The sequence below is a fragment of the Labrus bergylta genome, chromosome 22 (assembly GCF_963930695.1).
Source record: "Labrus bergylta chromosome 22, fLabBer1.1, whole genome shotgun sequence".
NCBI lineage: Eukaryota > Metazoa > Chordata > Actinopteri > Labriformes > Labridae > Labrus > Labrus bergylta.
The window spans coordinates 3270861-3291506 of NC_089216.1; the positions used below are offsets into that span (position 1 = coordinate 3270861).

At 40.3% G+C, this 20646-nt stretch overlaps 2 protein-coding genes and 2 long non-coding RNA genes across 4 annotated transcripts in view; 3 read left to right on the forward strand and 1 right to left on the reverse strand.

Moving 5' to 3' along the window:
* Positions 1–20646, forward strand: part of LOC114917775 (high affinity immunoglobulin gamma Fc receptor I-like) — a 48580-nt gene that overhangs the window by 22958 nt on the left and 4976 nt on the right. The window contains exons 7-8 of the mRNA XM_065950611.1: positions 12741–12797; positions 13124–13207. Of these exons, the coding sequence (XP_065806683.1) occupies positions 12741–12797; positions 13124–13207 (141 nt within the window). The remainder of the gene's footprint in view (positions 1–12740; positions 12798–13123; positions 13208–20646) is intronic.
* LOC110003637 (uncharacterized) lies at positions 575–2736 on the forward strand. The gene is made up of 4 exons (XR_010665030.1): positions 575–646; positions 764–831; positions 961–1187; positions 1762–2736. It is a non-coding gene; the product is annotated as an uncharacterized lncRNA (long non-coding RNA).
* On the reverse strand, positions 6813–9113 carry LOC109999064 (low affinity immunoglobulin gamma Fc region receptor II-like). Its single transcript, XM_065950613.1, has 5 exons — positions 8969–9113; positions 8841–8885; positions 8480–8743; positions 8163–8402; positions 6813–7805 (listed from the first exon to the last, which is right to left on the reverse strand). The coding sequence occupies exons 1-5, from the start codon at positions 9012–9014 to the stop codon at positions 7615–7617; spliced, it is 786 nt and encodes a 261-aa protein (XP_065806685.1). The 5' UTR covers positions 9015–9113; the 3' UTR covers positions 6813–7614.
* On the forward strand, positions 13217–15113 carry LOC136177424 (uncharacterized). Its single transcript, XR_010665032.1, has 2 exons — positions 13217–14178; positions 14428–15113. It is a non-coding gene; the product is annotated as an uncharacterized lncRNA (long non-coding RNA).

Consider the following 20646-nt stretch of genomic DNA (forward strand, 5'->3'; position numbering starts at 1 on the left):
AAAGAGCTTCTAGCTTACACCCCACCTGTACTACTTAAGTGTGAGCCCGTTGTGACCAGCTTCGTAATGCTGCTAAAGAAAAACCTTGGCCGTGTTGTTATGATAATGTGTTAGGAGGATTCACTTCAGGGTCTTTAGCGGTAGGCGTGGTTGGTAGGAGGAGAAGCAGGGTCAGTACTGATGATACACCTTGAGGGGGGGGGGGTGGTGTCTCTGTCTCTGTAATCTTCATTAGCAGCACCTGCAGAGGAGCCGGCAGAAATTTGAGTCGAAGAGACGCCGTGAGGACGCAGAGAATCTGAAGTAAGGTTTGTTTTTGTTTCAACACTTCATGGGTTCTTTTTACACATGAACTAAACTGATATGAAAGAGAGGGCTGGCGGAGGAGATCGTACCCAGGTGACTCCGTGACGTCCTGTATTTCCACGCTCCCACCACACACAACACGGCCTGAAGAATTCTCTTGATTTTAAAAAGACCATCAGATATCCATTCTACTGGTGATCTCGCTGGTGTTGCTGGTTTGCTACAAAATGTTCAAGGGTAAAAACATTATTTTGCAAGCTGAATGATAATTATTATTTCAAATCACAATCCAGATCATTGATTCAGTATTTCCTTTTCTTACAGATCCATGCTGTAACAGGTAAGTTAACTCTTCTCTCATTGAAGATGACTACGTCCTTCACATGTTTGTTTTTTTATCATACTTATACTAGTTTGTGGATTACAGCTACTGTACTTCTCTTCCTACATGTTTAAGGCGCCAACAATCTCAGACGGCCAACCAAGATGAAACACAGCAGCAAGTTTACTCGTCTCTTTCCCACGGTCAGTCTCGTATCCGATCCTGAAATCCAGTTTTCACTATTTCTTCTCATAAACACTCAAAAGAGTTAAAGAAAAAGATTCAGAAAGAAAGGGGACTTTTGTATTTCATACATCATTTCTGATTTGAAGGTGATGGCTGTGTCTATGAAACACTTAGAGGTCCTGGAAACGCCGAAACAGGTGATGTATAAAATTGTATTATGTGGGGCTTCTTTTGGAAACTCAGAGATTAAGACTCAAGTCATTCAATATTCTTATTTCAGACGACCCAGCAAACGATTACCTTAATGTCACATCTCTGTCTGCTCATCCTTAACTGCCTATACTGTATATAAGACACTCACAGTTAATGCAAGGTATGTATAAAAACTTACAATAAGGGGACTATATGGCAATACATCTCTGTGAGGGTATGACATATGAAGCTCGACCACCCGAGGTCAAATAAATCAAGAAGTTTATGGGTTGTTAGGTTACTCATTATAAACACGTGACAGAATTTGAAGTTTATTTTTAAAGTATGGAGCTCCTGAAGTCCCAAAAAGTAAAAAAAAAACAACAACAACAAAAAACGTATTGCACAACTTATTATTTTGTACCCACAAGATAATAACTGGTGCGCAAAGTGCGTTCAAAAAAAAGTAATTTTTGGGACTTCAGGGTCGCCGCTCAAAAGTGTAATAGAAAATCTTGTTTTATAATGGATTCAGTTTTTTTATGTTATCAGGAGTCAATTAGTTATTACAACTTTTCCTTAAGCTTAACTTGCCTATATGTGAAGTGTTTGACTATGAATCCATAAGAAGGTTTAATGAACCTGGGCATTGAATCGCATTTAAGTTAGAACTTTTTAACATGATAGTTTATTATCTTTTTTTTCCACTTCAATTTGTCTCTTTTTTTTCACACGTTTATCTGATTTGGTTCCAGGTTCATGAAAAGAGCTGCATCATCATCAACAAAACAGTCGAAGCTCGGGGGACTCAACATGTCATGTTTACGTATTCAGGGTGCTGCTTTTGAATATTAAAGGAACGATATGTAACTCTGTCACCTAGTGTTTAAAATGGGTATTGCAGTCCAAACTCAAAACATTGAAGAGAGCTGTCTCCCCCCCCGCTCCTCCTGGACACTAAAGCTTCAGTATTGAACCAGCTCTATTTTCAAAGAACAATATTTATCCTTGTTGTACCAAATTTTACAAGTTTTTTAGGTTGGACAGATTCAGTTTTATCTAAACCAGTTTGCCTGCCCATTTTCATCCCTGCAACACCTGCTGGTTTGCTGTTTGCCTGGCAAGCGGGGGTGGGGGCTTCCAAATTGGCCGTGTGGGGGTGCTTTATAATCACGTTCTTCTCTAGTCAAAACAAATTGTTGCTTGCATTGTTGTCAGAGAAGCCAGCACTGCACTACCTTAAGTTGTTCAAAGTTATAAATACTGTGAATTCTGCTGCTTCAGTGACATCATGTCCGGCCTGAGTGAAAGGCGGGCCTCCTATAGCAGAGGTGTTAATACAGGAAGTGGTCAGTCAGCCTGTACCAAGTACCGACTATATCATGGGGAAATTCAGTTTGATCATAGTTTCCTTATATTCTGTAGAAGTTGCGAGTTTTGTGGTTTCTACGTTCTGCTTAATTAAGATGAGTAAAACTGAACTTTTCACCAAAGGTTCCAAAGAAACCACTGATCAACGAGTTGGAGCACGCTGTGAAAGCTTCAACTGTTCCCTCAGTATTCTCAATAAGAAAACGAGTTACAGTCAGTACTAAAAGAAAAACATCTAGATGGTAAATGAGGCAGAACCTAAAGTAACATGTCAGATTAGATGAAACATATTGTTATCTTTTTGTCTTCTTTTTTCTGCTAATGAAAACAACCTGAAAACATTAAAACTTTCTCATGGGCAATAAGCAGTTAGTGTTTCCGGTGTTGTGGGCTTCAAACAAACTAGAAACTAGAAACTCTAACACAATGTGGGAACATTTGCATGTTGAGGTTTTGCTTCTTTTTTTTCACCAGCTTACTGTGGCTTTAGTTTTTTGAATTTGAATTGTTATTTTAAAATGATTTACTGAGAGACATGCTTCTCACACACATTGACCTGAATCACACACATGTTCAAACAGGACCTGTGGACGTGCATTAGTGGAGAGAAGTCAGAGTGGGGCTGCTACACACTGCTATGCAGGCAGTGCACCAGATCAGTCGTGGGTTATTATTTATTAATGATCATGTGAATCATTAGATGGCATTCTATTTGTAATTCTGCCACCAGGGTGTGTTAGACAAGGACACTCATATATTGTGTATTGAAAATCATTATTTATTTTGTTTATAAAAACACAACACAAATAAATATAATAATATCATATATTTGGAATAACATGCAGCACATAGAACACTAGAAATGTTAGGTGTGTATGTGGTCTTAAAGTTATTGGCATTATGTTTCATAGATGTGCAATAATTAGTTATTAGTGACATTATTTATTTATTTAATCCCTAACAGAAGCCATTTCACATGTAATGGAAATACAGCTTTCAAACCCCTTAAAATGCACTCACATTTTTCCAAGACATAAAAACTTTGATCAGATAAAAAACCACAAAACCTTTATGAAGAACATCCTGTCTGCTCAGGGGCAGTGGAAACAAAAGGTGCTGCTCTGCTAACCCTCACTTTAACTTCCTGAAAGCCCTCCAGAGGATGACATCAAATATATCAGGCTCGTCTGTTCATCTCTCCATCTGTCTCCAGTCTTCTGCTGCCTGCTCATCAATCCATCCATCCATCCATCCCTCCATTCATCCATCCATCCATTAACCCATCCATCCATCCCTCCATCAATCCACCCATCCATCCATCTATCCCTCCATCCATCTATCCCTCCATCCACCAATCCCTCCATCAACCAATCCCTCCATCCACCAATCCCTCCATCCACCCATCCACCCATCCATCCATCGATCCATCCATCCACCCATCCATCCATCTATCCCTCCATCCACCAATCCCTCCATCCACCCATCCATCCATCTATCCATGCATCCACCCATCCATCTATCCACACATCCATTCATCTATCTATCCCTACATTCATTCATCCATCCATCCATCCCTCCACCCATCCATCCATTCATCCCTCCACCCATCCATCATCTATCCCTCCATCCCTCCATCCATCCATCCATCCATCCATCTATCCCTCCGTTCATCCATTAACCCATCCATCAATCCCTCCATCCATCCATCCATCTATTCCTCCATCCATCCATCCATCCATCTATTCCTCCATCCACCAATCCCTCCATCCACCAATCCCTCCATCCACCCATCCATCCATCCACCCATCCATCCATCTATCCCTCTATCCACCAATCCCTCCATCCACCCATCCATCCATCTATCCCTCCATCCACCAATCCCTCCATCCACCCATCCATCCATCCACCCATCCATCCATCCATCCATCCATCCACCCATCCATCCATCTATCCATGCATCCACCCATCCATCTATCCACACATCCATCCATCCATCCATCCATCCACCCATTCATCCATCCCTCCACCCATCCCTCCATTCATTCCTCAATCCATCAATCCATCCATCCCTCCATCCACTCATCCATCCATCTTCTCGAAAGTCTTGTTTGGTTGCCAGAAATGAAGAGCATCCCATAATGCTTCATTCAGCTACTCAGCTGCTGTCTTCCATGTGTTACAGTGCACCTTGTTCATTACATGTAATGATGATCCACTTATATTCAGTGCATGTTGTGCAAACCAATGAAAACATTTTTAATCAGCTAAAAGAATCCAATCCATAGAAATGTTTTGAAATGAGCAGATCAAAGAAAATGGCAGCACTTCCTGTTTGACATGTTTCACATATTTAATTCACTTGTTGATGAATGTTCAACAGATGTTCGTTCTTCTTCTGTATAAGGACCTGAAGATATCACAAGTCAAATCACACTGTGCACAGTTTGTTTCAGTGTCTTTCTATATTTGCATCTGTTGATGAATAATAAATCACACACATTGGGGGTAGCAGGATTTAGGAAAGTTTTAACAAATAGGATTCAAACCTAAGCCTCCAAGAACCCAGAATAAGAGAATAGCAAAATATCAGAAAGGTTAAAGCAAAGAATTCCTTTCATTTCATCAAAATCAAATCAAAAATGTGCTAAATAAGGTGAAACGTTTCAAGCTTAAACAAGGAGGCTATAACCGTAACTTAGAATGAACTCCACTTTGGGTGACCAAGTGACACTCAACAACTGGGTGAGACTTATTGTAATAAAAACGTAAACTAAATGTTGCCTGATGTTCAAGTGTTCTAGTAAGTATTTTGGCAACACTGTGAGATAATTCAATCTATACTCAAAACAGAGCAAGGAGTATCCAGAACCATGACGGCGACAGTTCACTCAGCTGGTGCTAACCGACCTTTGACACAGGAACCCCTCTATTCTTTGATCCAGTAGGTAAGACTCAGGACATTACTGACATTCATATCTGGTAGGATGGACAGCAGAGGTTAGAACATGACCCATATTTACAGCTTTCAAACGTCACTGGACGTTGATGTTCAACCAAAGCACCACTTAAGGCAACATTTCCTACATGCTTCGGTTCAAACTTTAGCTGTCATGCTTCTCAGAATGATACGACCCGTGTTTTTTATATCAATGTGGTATGCTCAGAGCTGTTAACCCTTTCTGTCTTCAGGTCGCAGCTTGACGGCTGACTGAAGGACAAGCAGCACATGAGATGTTTGGTTGAACCTGATGTGTGAAAAAACACTTTTTATTTTATTTTGCATTGTAGAAATGGTTTTCATGCTTTGCGCCCTACATGTGTTGATGCTTAAAGATATATTAAAGAGATGTGGTTTGTATTTTCAGATGTATTATCTGTTATTATTTAGTGACAGTTAAACCCACATGTTCCATCTGCTGTGTGTATTTACGTGAGTGTGAAACTGTGGTCAACCACCACCTTGATGCTGCAGCTTCACTTTCATCTGAAGCACGCTGATCAAGTCCAAATAAAGAAATGAGTCTGACACTTTAAGTCTAACGTGGTTGTAAATGTCATACATGAGAAGACAGAAAATAACTGTGCCATTAAAGAAGTGTACTGGTGTTTATTCTTTCATGCAAACAGTATTTTCTCAGGGTCTTCTTATCAGCAATCCCGATTCATATTCAACATGTTCAACAAAAACGTCTTTTTGAGTGGACAGTAACGGTAGTAGCTCTCAAATGCTTTGAGCTGAATGCTATTACAATGCAAGCTAATATGTTCAAAATTACAATGCTAACATGCTAATGCTAATTAAATCAAATATTTCACTCTTTCTACGAAAAGATGAGTTTCACCATCTGGGGACTGAATGTCTGAACAGAATCTGAAGTAAACCCAGGACCTTCGAGAAAAGAGTTCTTGATTCTGATTGGCTGGCAGCGGTACATTCTCTCTCTTTCTTTCACACAAACATGACTCAGGTGCGTAGAGTTATAGAAGAGTTCACAAGTGGGAAGGGTTTGAAGGTGGCAGGTTTTTTACTTTTTGTCACAGAAACAAAAGAAAAAGCTTTAAATGAATTAAAAATCAGATCTTCTTTATGGGTTCTCACTGTGAATAAAACGGTTGTTTTAACCTTTAATTTTTGTCCACCATTGGACTCAGAACAATATTTAGCATGTGTTTTCCTTGTGAACATTACTTTGTCTACCAAACAAGGTGTTGGAAATAGACTGGTCACCTTGCTTTGTGTAGCCACGTGCATTTTAAGTCACCAACGCCATTTTCAAATTTCTACCTCCGACATAAAGAAATCTGAGACACTATTCCTGAACAAACCTAATTTAGTATAGCTGGTAATTAATGGGTTAATGTTGGTACAACACTAACAATGAGTTCCCGCTACTGTACAATGACCACACTGCATGAAAAGAAGACACAAAAAAACTTCCATCACACATCTTTAATAAAAATGTGAACTGCTGTTACAGAGAGACAGACATATTTTGCATTGTTGTTGATATAAAAACATTCAGTGGAATATTACAGTTTAAATGTTCATGTTACCATCACAAATATTTGTATTATAGGTCGATATTTTATCCAGATATGAGCAGGAAGTGAAGATCCGCGCTGCACCTGCTGATTGCTTGGGCAGCACATGATTTGGGTTTTATAGACAATTTTAATCTCGGGTCCTTTTGTAACAGTGACGGTGTTCACACAAACATTATGGGCTCACAGACTTTACGTATGACAGGTGCTCTATAAATAACGTTGAGATGAGTTGTGGCTCGTGGGTCAGGGTTAGAGAAGACGTGGTCTCAGATGTGAATATTAAATATAGAAAGACACTGAAACAAACTGTGCACAGCATGATTTGACTTGTGATATCTTCATGTCCTTATACAGAAGAAGAACGAACATCTGTTGAACATTCACCAACATGTGAATTAAATATGTGAAACATGTCAAACAGGAAGGGCTGCCATTTTCTTTGATCTGCTCATTTCAAAACATTTCTATGGATTGGATTCTTTTAGCTGATTAAAAATGTTTTCATTGGTTTGCACAACATGCACTGAATATAAGTGGATCATCATTACATATAATGAACAAGGTGCACTATAACACATGGAAGACAGCAGCTGAGTAGCTGAATGAAGCATTATGGGATGCTCTTCATTTCTGGCAACAAAACAAGACTTTCAAGAAAATGTCTGTCTTTGTCGTTCATCCAGTCGTATCCTTTATTTCACTATCTCCATCTCGATTTGAGTGCACATGAGGTGCTGTTGTTTACCTGTGGGTTTACCTCGGAGTTTCCCACAGTGGAGCCATCCCAGCAGCACCAGCAGCAAAGCCATCATTACTACAGGAAGAACGTTTCTGAAGATGATGAATGGAAGATCTGAGGACGCATGAATCTCTTGGTGTGACTCTGCAAAGAAGACAGAAATAGAAATAATGCACGCTTTCTCGTGGTGTAAAGTTCGATTACAATTCTCTTGACTCTTTGTCAATATGAGACCACAGATATACTGGGTAACCTACAAAGGGATGAAGAGGATCTGAGCCAAAAATTAGCCTTCTGCTAACTTGAGTACATAAATAAATTAATATTTTATTTTTGTGTCAGGTCATTTATAAGACCCATCCCACATGGAAGTACATTTACATCCGTCTGTATGTTGATTAATGTACGCTGTCCTTTTCAAATCAATCAATATACTGTTTCAACACATAGTTATATCACATGTATTTTTAAATTTGATTTGGTAACACTGATGTGTCTCACCTTGGACAGCCATCAGAGCCTCGGCTGATTCTCTTCCTCCAGAGATACACTTGTAGAATCCTTCATCACATTTGGAAACACTGGGGATGCTCATGTTTCCTGTAGAGCTTTTTCTGATAAGGCGGTGATCTTTGTAGAAATCAGCTGAGAGCTTGGTAGAGGTCGTCTTGCGTCTGCAGCGCAGAGTCACAGTCTCTCCTTCCACCACACTGATGGGACTCTCCAGGATCACATCACCAGCTGAACAACATGGGGTTTATATTTTATATCACACAAAGATGAGTACATGTAAGGATCTCGTCTTAATACAAACATACCAGTAACATTGATGTCGATGATGTCGCTTCTCTTCCCATCTCTGGACTCACACCAGTATTGCCCACTGTCCTCTGGAAAAATAGTAGGAATAGTGCAGGATGACCTTTTTGATGTCACTGTAGTGTTACATTTGACTAATTCCCCTTTGGACCGATGTGCAATTTTCAGTCCAGTCGGGTCATGAGAGCCCTCACAATGGAAGATCAGAGAATCGTATTCAAAGAACTGCAGTCTGTTTGGTTCAAGACGGAGAATCAGTGAATCTGAAACAAACCAAAGAAAGACATGTTCTCTTATTTCATACAAAATACCAAAATGAAGCATTTGAACAACAACATTGAGAAACTGAACGGTACATACCCACATCTTGAACATGTGCACCCAACAGGAATAACACACAGATCACTGGAAAGAAGAAGAGTTGTACGTTAGATCTCATAAAAACAGGTACGGAAATATCTACGAAACAGATAAAGAACCATACTCACACAGCCTGAGGTTAAGAGCACAGACCTCCATGTTGACTCTGAACATATGACTGAAGTGTCCACGAGGTGAGGATTTTTGCTTCTAATGCGATACATGGTTTGTGCTTAGGGTTGAAAATATTTCCCCACAGACCCCTCCTTATGTGTCGCCTCCGCCTCTTCTGGCTGAGAACGCCAGCGGCATTTTCAACTTTTTATCAGACCAGAATAGTTAAACCCTGATGATGCAAACATGTAAAAGAGAACTTATTACATGAATGGTTGGTTATAACCACCTTTTTAATTTATAACTGTATTTGATGAATATCTGCTGTGAAAAAAACAAAACAAGAACAAAGCAAGACCACTGAACATTTTTAAACCAGGAAGTGGCGTTATTGTTTCATTTAATACAGTTAACAGACGTAGAACAGGGCGTCATCTGCATATTGATGAATAATAAATCACAAATTAGAGGTAGCAGGATTTAGGAAAGTTTTAACAAATAGGATTCAAACCTAAGCCTCGTAGAACCCAGAATAACAGGATAGCAAGAGGTCAGAAAGGTTAAAGCAAAGAATTCCTTTCATTTAATCAAATTAGTCAAATACTTTAGAAAATGTGCTAAATAAGGTGAAACGTTTCAAGCTTAAACAAGGAGGCTATAGCTGTAGCTTAGACTAAATGGTGCCTGATGCTCAAGTGTTCTAGTAAGTATTTTGGTGACACTGTGAGATAATTCAATCTATACTCAAAACAGAGCAAGGAGTATCCAGAGTAATGACGGCAACTGTTCACTCAGCTTGTACCAACCGACCTTTGACACAGGAACCCCTCTATTCTTTGATCAAGTAGGTAAGACTCAGGACATTACTGACATTCATGTCTGGTAGGATGGACAGCAGAGGTTAGAACATGACCCATATTTACAGCTTTCAAACGTCTATGTCACTGGACGTTGATGTTCAACCAAAGCACCACTTAAGGCAGCATTTCCTACGTGCTGCAGTTCAAACTTTAGCTGTCATGCGTCTCAGAATGATACGACCCGTGTTTTTTTATATCAATGTGGTATGCTCAGAGCTGTTATCCCTTTCTGTCTTCAGGTCGCAGTGTGATGGCTGACTGAGGGACGAGCAGCACATGAGACGTTTGGTTGAACCTTATTTGTGAAAAAACACTTTTTATTTTATTTTGCATTGCAGAAATGGTTTTCATGCTTTGCGCCCTACATGTGTTGATGTTTAAAGATATATTAAAGAGATGTGGTTTGTATTTTCAGATGTATTATCTGTTATTATTTAGTGACAGTTAAACCCACATGTTCCATCTGCTGTGTGTATTTACGTGAGTGTGAAACTGAAACCACCACCTTGATGCTGCAGCTTCACTTTCATCTGAAGCACGCTGACCGAGTCCAAATAAAAAAATGAGTCTGACACTTTAAGTCTAATGTGGTTGTAAATGTCATACATGAGAAGACAGAAAATAACTGTGCCATTAAAGAAGTGTACTGGTGTTTATTCTTTCATGCAAACAGTATTTTCTCAGGGTCTTCTTATCAGCAATCCCGATTCATATTCAACATGTTCAACAAAAACCAGCAGGACTTGGAAAACGCTGAAAGTCGTCCATATTGTTGCTGTAAAACTGTGTGGACGGTTCTATTGCAGTTTGTTTCAGGCTCACAGCAACACCTGACCATCAAATGAGTAAATTGACCGAAGGATGAGGGCTTACAGTTTCAGCCTGCAGGTGTGTCTGCAGATATCTTGTGTTTATATTTTTAACAGCTGAACTTTTTATTTCAAACTGTCTGACTTTACGTGTTTGTATCAATGTTTTCACATCATAGCAGTCCGCTTCGTTCTTTGGCTCAGCCCAATGACGCTAATCTATCAACTGAGGTGTTACCACCACCACAGCAGCTCAGTTAGTGTGAACTTCGTTTTGAAAAAAATCTAAGTGTCAAACTTAGGGGAACATGAGCAGCATAAATAGGCTACACAGGAAGAAGCCCCTCCTCCGTTACACTTCAGTTCAGCTTGGTGTTCAGACAGCCAACATGGAGGTCGCCGTGCTCTGCATCAAACTCTGTGAGTACGATTGGTTAAAACTAAAGAGTCTATTCTATAAGAATCAGTTGAATATACGACTGTTAAAACACGTCTCACTCAATGTGGAGCTCTTCTCTTCTGTTATTCCAGTGGTCCACGTGTTATTTCTGCTGTGTGCACATGTCCAGGATGTTGGTAAGTACCAGGTTGATGCTTAGTTGTATTTTAACTTCAGTTGGTACTTTCTGGTGAAATAAGAGAACATGTCTTTCTTTGGTTTGTTTCAGATTCACTGATTCTCCGTCTTGAACCAAACAGACTGCAGTTCTGTGAATACGAGTCTCTGATCTTCCATTGTGAGGGCTCTCAAGACTCGACTGGATTGAAAATTGTACATCGGTCCAAAGGGGAATTACTCAGATGTAAAACTACAGTGACATCAAAAAGGTCATCCTGTACTATTCCTACTATTTTTCCATGGGAGAGTGGGCAATACTGGTGTGAGTCCACAGATGGGAAGAGAAGCGACATCATCCATATCAATGTTACTGGTATGTTTGTATTAAGACGAGCTCTTTACATGCACTCATCTTTGTGTGATATAAAATATAAACCTCATATTGTTCAGCTGGTGATGTGATCCTGGAGAGTCCCATCAGTGTGGTGGAGGGAGAGGCTGTGACTCTGCGCTGCAGACGCAAGACGACCTTGTCCAATCTCTCAGCTGATTTCTACAAAGATGGCCACCTTATCAGAAGAAGCTCTACAGGAAACCTGAGCATCCCAAGTGTTTCCAAACGTGATGAAGGATTCTACAAGTGTATCTCTGGAGGAAGAGAATCAGCCGAGAGTCTGATGGCTGTCCAAGGTGAGACACATCAGTGTTACCAAATCAAATTGAAAAGTATGTGTGATATAACAGTATATTGATTGATTTGAAAAGGACAGTGCACATTAATCAACATACAGACGGATGTAAATGTACTTCCATGTGAGATGGGTCTTATAAATGACCTGACACGAAAATAAAATAATAATTTATTCATGTACCCAAGTTAGCCAAATGCTAATTTTTGGCTCACATCCTCTTCATCCCTTTGTAGGTTACCCAGTGAATCTGTGGTCTCATATTGACAATGATTCAAGAGTTTTATCAAACTTGAATTGTGCATGATTAAACTGCATACTTTACATTAATAGCAAAAGTTGAAACGTTCAGGTTTAAAATCTTAATTTTTCTTCTTATCTGTCAATCCATCCAAACCTAAAATCCTCTGTCATTGTTTCTCTTAATACTTTGTAATTACATTCCAGAAATCCATGGAGAGAATGTCTCATCCTGTTCTACCCCTTGGATAGTTATGACTGTTTTATCGATTCTGTTGTTGCTGGTTGGACTACTTCATTTCGGCAAATACATTCGGAACAAAGGTACAAACACATTTCACTAACGAGAGGCGCTTATAGTTATTGATGGGTCACAGTCCCCGTGGAATATTTGCATTTTACGTTTGTTTAATTTATTTAATGGATGAATGGGCCAGTTAATAACAGTGGGGTCTTGAACACAGTTTATGGATTCTAAAGGCCCTGACACACCAAGGAGATCGTCGGCCGTCAGTCCTAGTTGCAAATTGCACATTTTTAAACCAGGAAGTGGCGTTATATTTTCATCATGTCTCAATGTCTTCCTGGTTCCCTGTTCATAGTGTTTTTTTTCATTTCATGCACTGCAGTGTTGCTGTACTTGTCCACACTGGCACCTCAATCAGGCACAGCTGAGGTTCAAACAGGTAAGAACAGGTACCATTAGCATGTTCAGGTAAACTTGCACTTAAAACAAAGGAGTGATAGATTTTTAAAAAAGCAGCCTGCTCGTCTTATCGGCAATAATCAGAGCAAATGTCCTTTGAAGTGTGAAAAGGGAAATCTATTGTCCTTTAGTCCTCATTAGAAAAAGACAATTTATTTAATCACATTAATTTAAAACTCATGTTCTTTGGAGAAAGAGAAAATGCTTAGTTTGTGGATATGATTGCTCGACTTGGAAATTGACATAGATTTTTAATGCCTGTGTACTTTATTGATGTGGATTCTTATCACACATTTGTATTTTCAGTCACTGAGGCACATCGAGTGGCAGCAGATGCACCAAGCGACCAAGTGATGTATGCTGCGATTACCAAAGACAGAAAAAAGAGAGGTACCTCACTTGACAGTTTATCCTGTCACGGTTCATTTCACAGTCACGATTCTCCATCCTATGTCTTGATCTGAAACTCCTTTCTTCTTGAACCTGGGGTAGTTTAACAACATTAAATGACAACTTCATGAGTCTGTAGCTCAAGGCCATGAAATGGACAGAAATAATGTTTTGATATCCTTTATTAATCCCTGAAGGAAATACAACATACATACAATACATACATGGTCTAAAATGATGTTGAAGACTTTAGGCAGGGTTATTTTATCTTTTCAAACATAATGGTGAAGTTATTCACTGAGAAACAAAAACAGCTTATTTCTATATGAGATTTAAGGCAGTGGTGAAGGGGAATTCACCTGCAGACATATTCTCCGATAAAATCTCCAAAGAAGTGAAAAGTACACTACAGATTCAAACACTGAGAATATGCACTTTGTAAACTACAAATAAAGTTATTATTATTGATTATTGTAATTTAAAAAGTCAATTAACCAAGCTTGGATTTAATGCCTAATGGTTTAATACAGTTAACAGGCATAGAACAGGGCGTCATCTGCATATTGATAAATAATAAATCAAACACATTGGGGGTAGCAAGATTTAGGAAAGTTTTAACAAATAGGATTCAAACCTAAGCCACCAAGAAACGGAAATAACAGGATAGCAAAAGATCAGAAAGGTTAAAGTAAATAATTCCTTTCATTTAATCAAAATAGTCAAATTCTTTAGAAAATGTGCTAAATAAGGTGTAACTTATTTAGCTTCAACAAGGAGGCTATAACCGTAGCTTAGACTAAATGGTGCCTGATGTTCAAGTGTTCTAGTAAGTATTTTGGCAACACTGTGAGATAATTCAATCTATACTCAAAACAGAGCAAGGAGTATCCAGAGTAATGACGGCAACAGTTCACTCAGCTGGTACCAACCGACCTTTGACACAGGAACCCCTCTATTCTTTGATCCAGTAGGTAAGACTCAGGACATTACTGACATTTATATCTGGTAGGATGGACAGCAGAACTTAGAACATGACCCATTTACAGCTTTCAAACGTTTATCTCACTGGACGTTGATGTTCAACCAAAGCACCACTTAAGGCAGCATTTCCTACATGCTTCTGTTCAAACTTTAGCTGTCATGCGTCTCAGAATGATACGACCCGTGTTTTTTTATATCAATGTGGTATGTTTAGAACTGTTAACCCTTTCTGTCTTCAGGTCGCAGTGTGATGGCTGACTGAAGGACGAGCAGCACACGAGATGTTTGGTTGAACCTTATTTGTGAAAAAACACTTTTTATTTTATTTTGCATTGTAGAAATGGTTTTCATGCTTTGCGCCCTACATGTGTTGATGTTTAAAGATATATTAAAGAGATGCGGTTTGTATTTTCAGATGTATTATCTGTTATTATTTAGTGACAGTTAAACCCATATGTTCCATCTGCTGTGTGTATTTTCGTGAGTGTGAAACTGTGGTCAACCACCACCTTGATGCTGCAGCTTCACTTTCAACTGAAGCACGCTGACCGAGTCCAAATAAAGAAATGAGTCTGACACTTTAAGTCTAACGTGGTTGTAAATGTCATACATGTGAAGACAGAAAATAACTGTGCCATTAAAGAAGTGTACTGATATTTATACTTTCATGCAAACAGTATTTTCTCAGGGTCTTCTTATCAGCAATCCCGATTCATATTCAACATGTTCAACAAAAATGTCTTTTTGAGTGGACAGTAACAGCAGTAGCTCTCAAATGTTTTGAGCTGAATGCGATTACAATGCAAGCTAATATGTTAAAAATGACCATGCTAACATGCTAATGCTAATTAGATCAAATATTTCACTGTCTCTATGGAATCTGAAGTAAACCCAGGACCTTCGAGAAAAGAGTTCTTGATTCTGATTGGCTGGCAGCAGTACATTCTCTCTCTTTCTTTCACACAAACATGACTCAGGTACGTAGAGTTCTAGAAGAGTTCACAAGTGTGAAGGGTTTGAAGGTGGCAGGTTTTTGACTTTTGTCACAGAAAAAAAAGAAAAAGCTTTGAATGAATTAAAAATCAGATCTTCTTTATGGGTTCTCACTGTGAATAAAACGGTTGTTTTAACCTTTAATTTGTATCCACCATTGGACTCAGAACAATATTTAGCATGTGTTTTCCTTTGTGAACATTACTTTGTCTACCAAACAAGGTGTTGGAAATAAATTGGTCACCTTGCTTTGCGTAGCCACGAGCATTTTAAGTCACCAACGCCATTTTTGAGTTTCTACCTCCAACATGAAAAAATCTGAGACACTATTCCTGAACAAACCTAATTTAGTATAGCTGGTAATTAATGGGTTAATGTTGGTACAACACTAACAATGAGTCCCCGCTGCTGTACAACGACCACACTGCATGAAAAGAAGACACAGCAAAAACTTCCATCACACATCTTTAATAAAAATGTGAACTGCTGTTGTTACAAAGAGGCCGACGTATTTTGCATTGTTGTTGATATAAAAACATTCAGTGGAATATTACAGTTTAAATGTTCATGTTACCATCACAAATATTTGTATTATTTTCTTTTATTTAGATATGAGCAGGAAGTGAAGCTCCGCGCTGCACCTGCTGATTGCTTGGGCAGCACATGATGTGGGTTTTATAGACAATTTTAATCTCGGGTCCTTTTTTAACAGTGACGGTGTTCACACAAACATTATGGGCTCACAGACTTTACGTATGACAGGTGCTCTATAAATAACACTGAGATGAGTTGCGGCTCGTGGGTCAGGGTTAGAGAAGACGTGGTCTCAGATGTGAATATTAAATATAGAAAGACACTGAAACAAACTGTGCACAGTGTGTTTTGACTTGTGATATCTTCATGTCCTTATACAGAAGAAGAACGAACATCCGTTGAACATTCACCAACATGTGAATTAAATATATGAAACCTGTCAAACAGGAAGTGCTGCCATTTTCTTTGATCTGCTCATTTCAAAACATTTCTATGGATTGGATTCTTTAAGCTGATTAAAAATGTTTTCATTGGTTTGCACAACATGCACTGAATATAAGTGGATCATCATTACATGCAATAAACAAGGTGCACTGTAACACATGGAAGACAGCAGCTGAGTAGCTGAATGAAGCATTATGGGATGCTCTTCATTTCTGGCAACCAAACAAGACTTTGGAGAAAATGTCTGTCTTTGTCGTTCATTCCGTCGTATCCTTTATTTCAGTATCTCCATCTCGATTTGAGTGCACATGAGGTGTTGTTGTTTAGCTGTGGGTTTACCTCGGAGTTCCCCACAGTGGAGCCGTCCCAGCAGCACCAGTAGCAAAGCCATCATTACTACAGGGAGAACATTTCTGAAGATGATGAACGGAAGATCTGAGGACGCATGAATCTCTTGGTGTGACTCTGCAAAGAAGACAGAAATAGAAATAATGCACGCCTTCTCGTGGTGTAAAGTTCTAGCACAGTTCTCTTGACTCTTTGCCAGTATGAGACCACAGATTCACTGGGTAACCTACAAAGGGAAGAAGAGGATGTGAGCCAAAAATTAGCCTTCTGCTAACTTGGGTACATCAATAAATTCATATTTTATTTTCGTGTCAGGTCATTTATAAGACCCATCTCACATGGAAGTACATTTACATCCGTCTGTATGATGATTAATGTACGCTGTCCTTTTCAAATCAATCAATATACTGTTTCAACGCATAGTTATATCACATGTATTTTTAAATTTGATTTGATAACACTGATGTGTCTCACCTTGGACAGCCAGGTCCACCTTGTTTGGTAGACAACCCATTAATTACCAGCTATACTAAATTAGGTTTGTTCAGGAATAGTGTCTCAGATTTTTTCATGTTGGAGGTAGAAACTCAAAAATGGCATTGGTGACTTAAAATGCTCGTGGCTACGCAAAGCAAGGTGACCAATTTATTTCCAACACCTTGTTTGGTAGACAAAGTAATGTTCACAAAGGAAAACACATGCTAAATATTGAATATTGTGAACATTACTTTGTCTACCAAACAAGGTGTTGGAAATAGATTGGTCACCTTGCTTTGTGTAGCCACGAGCATTTTAAGTCACCAATGGGGTAATACGGAAATATCAATGAAACAGATAAAGAATCATACTCACACGGCCTGATGTTAAGAGCACTGACCTCCATGTTGACTCTCTGAACATATGACTTAAGTTTAAGCCATTACTAGGCAACATAGTGACTTAAAGTGTTTCACTCAAAGTCTTTATGAACTACACACATTTAACTATTTTCAGGGGACAGGGAACAACAGGGAACATCCATATGCAGTCAAAGACAGACACAACATCAACTTTAGGTAACACAGAACTTGACTTGCTCAATGCAAAGAAGATAGAAACACAGCAGGACTTTGCAGAGAGCCCAACCATCCAAGATTTGGATGAGAAAAAAGCCAGCCTTGATGTAGAGTTAAAAGAAATGGAGGACAAAAACAGAGATTTGTTGGTGATGATTAATTTATTAATGAATTACAAAAAGGATCTGGAGGACCAAAGAAAGCACTGTAAAGCAAATCAGCAAGAGATCCAGAGACAGAACAACCAGAATCATCATGTGTTAGAAAAAGATTTGATAAAACAGAATGGAGAGAGTTACGTGAAATACTCCGAGGATAATGAGACAGACATGATCATGAAGTCCATATTAAATATGGTTGAACTATTGATAGAGAAGAAGCAGCATTTGACCAGTAGGATGGATGACATTATTAAACAACAGGGTGAGATTGAGGAGCAGAAAGATAAAATAAAAACCAAACTGAAGTAAGAAGTTTCAAAGATATAATTTAAAAAAAGTGATACCCTCGAGAAATCTAAGAAAAACAAGCTTTTCAGTCCCCTTTCAGTTTGGACTGTTGATCTACTTAGGAATAAAGTGATTGAACAAATACGATGTTCACCCTGAGCAATGTCAATGCAATGATGTGGCAACACTTCTCTTCACAGAGAGGTAATTATGCCACAGTGAAGCTCTGTGGGGACAGCAGAAACAAGACAAACACGTTCCACTGTGAAGAACTGAAACCTCCAAAAATAGACTTTAGCGCTGTGAGATGTTCTCATGGTCGGCGTTTAAAGAAGTTTGGCACGAGTGTCAGGCAGGCCGTTATGAAAGTGTGGTTGTTTTAAGGCTAATACATGAGCACACACCCCTCCCCCTAATACAAGATGCCCCCCAGGGGTCAGAGTATTTCTGATTGTGATAGGATAACAACAAACCTAAAAAGATGATGTCCTCATAAGAGAGCAATCATACTTTAACTCAGTGGTTCCCAAAGTGGGCTGTGTGCCCCCCTGAGGGGGCGCGGCTAAAAGATTTGGAAGTGATCCTTTAACTTTAGCCTTCTGTGGAAGGTGTGTAGGTCCCCTCTGAGCTCCGGTCGGGTGGGTGGGTTGGGTGTGGGGATGAAGGTGAGACCTTTTCTACTATCTCCAGCTGCACAGCTGTGAGGGAGAAAACGGAACAGAGGTTGGTAATGTTGGACTGGTGGGGAGTTGCGATTTGACAGTTGTCCCCAGTTACAAGTTTAATTGCTGTTTCCAGTACCTGAACAACATCCCGGCTGTGTTTGCAGTTCAATCTATGTGGTCCTTGTCTGTCTGGAAGAGTAGTGAATTTATTTCAGGTATGAAGTTATATTTGGAGGTTATTGTGTCGTTGAGTTTTGTTAGTAGTGTCTGTTTGTATTTTTCCAGTCTGGGTGAAAAGTTTATGAAGGGGATGTAAAGGGTGGCGTTGGGGAAGGTGGTCTGGCTGGTCCTCCACATAGTCTGTAGTTGTTTGAGTTGTGTGGTGGGGTCGTGTTCTGAGAGGCAGTTGTTGAGTCCGACTGAGAGTATTAACTGTGTGGTGTTGTGGCATGGGGTGAGTTTCTTAAGTATGCTGGCTATGTGATGGAAGTTGGCTCCGGGAAAACTGTCTACCTGTATGTGTGGGTCTGTGAAAGGAGGGATCCGGGAGAGGTTGGAGTCACCTATAATGAGTGTCTTCTTCCGGACCTCCAGCGACCAGTCCTGTATCTTTCTGTGAGTGTGTGTGTGTGTGTGTGTGTGGTCCGGCCTACTTGGGGAGCCAGGTGCTGCCACGAAGGCCCTGGTGGTATAAGAGGTGGATATCTCAGATGTTGGGGTTGTTTTCAGCTTTGGTTACTCTCTTCATCATCATCACCCTTCAGAGCAAGCAGCTCTGGCTCCCTCTGCTGGTTGTGTGGTGTGTCTGTAAGTGGAGAGGATGAGATGGTGTTACTGCAGGGTAGAACAATGTTACTGTAAGGCGGTGTCTGTTCAGTGCGGTTATTGACTGTGTGTGAAGCGGGTGAAGAGGGAGGGGAGGAGGGGGCGACAGGGGGGCAGGCAGAGGACCCAGACAGTCGAGTGCACTCTGTGGGAGTGGATGGATCTCAACCTTCACTCGCCGTCCGGGGCAATGGGGGCTGAGTCACCCCGCTGGGCCCCGATGACGCCGCTGAATCCCCCCAACGTACAGAGACCTGAGGAAGTGGTGGGAGGAGGAGAGGAGGGAGGGGGGGGTGGGCTAGACTTAGGGGATGAGGAAGGTATGGTAGTGGAGAGAGGGGGGGAGGAGGAGGAGGGAGCAGGGTTAAGGTTAAGTTTAGGGGATGGGTAGGGTGGGGTAGTAGGGGGAGGAGGAATCAAGCGAGGGGAGGAAGAAGGTGGACGACACAGGTTCGGGTTAGGGGGGAAGGGGGTAAGGGAGGACAGGGGAGGAGGAGGAGGGAGGCCAGGTAGGAGTAGGTAGGAGAGGAGGGCGAGGGAGGTTACGGTGGGTGGTAGATGGACCTGCTGGTTGGGAGAGTGGAGGAAAGTCCAGAGGGGAGAGCTGAGGCACAGGAGGGCCCTCCTCGCTCCGGGGCCTCCTGGTTAGGAGGTCCCTAAGAGTGGAGACGGAGGAGGATGTGAATTTCTTCCTATACCTAACCCTCCCCCACTGGACGGGCCTATCCAAGGCCTTCTGGGTTAGATTAGGGTTAGGGTTAAACTCTCATTCATTACCAACATTTACACATTTAGCTGTTTCATTCAGTTATTGAAATTTGAGATTACAACATATTCCAAATGTCTACTATAACACATTATTTAGATATTCAACCTTACATCACTTCCTACATCTCTCTTGTTTCAAACAAGATTTTTAAAATGATTATAATCAGCAGGTGAATGCAGAAGTGAAACAAAGCTCAAACAGTCAAACTTCTACGTATTCTCAGTGATATTTATAATGAGAACACAGATTGTTACCTTTGAGTCGATGATGAAGACAGTCTCATGTTACAGCGATCTGGGAGGACATCAGAGCCCGTTATAGCTGCTTCATTTGGGCTGCTGGTCTCACCACACTGACCTAACCTCAAACAGCATGA

Excerpts from the sequence above, each read along its gene's own strand:
- LOC109999064 (XM_065950613.1), bottom strand. The coding sequence starts at position 9,014 with ATGTTCAGAGTCAACATGGAGGTCTGTGCTCTTAACCTCAGGCTGT. Across the intron at positions 8,744-8,840 it reads TGCACATGTTCAAGATGTGG|ATTCACTGATTCTCCGTCTT; the intron begins GTATGTACCGTT and ends GGTTTGTTTCAG. Across the intron at positions 7,806-8,162 it reads GGCTCTGATGGCTGTCCAAG|AGTCACACCAAGAGATTCAT; the intron begins GTGAGACACATC and ends TCTTCTTTGCAG.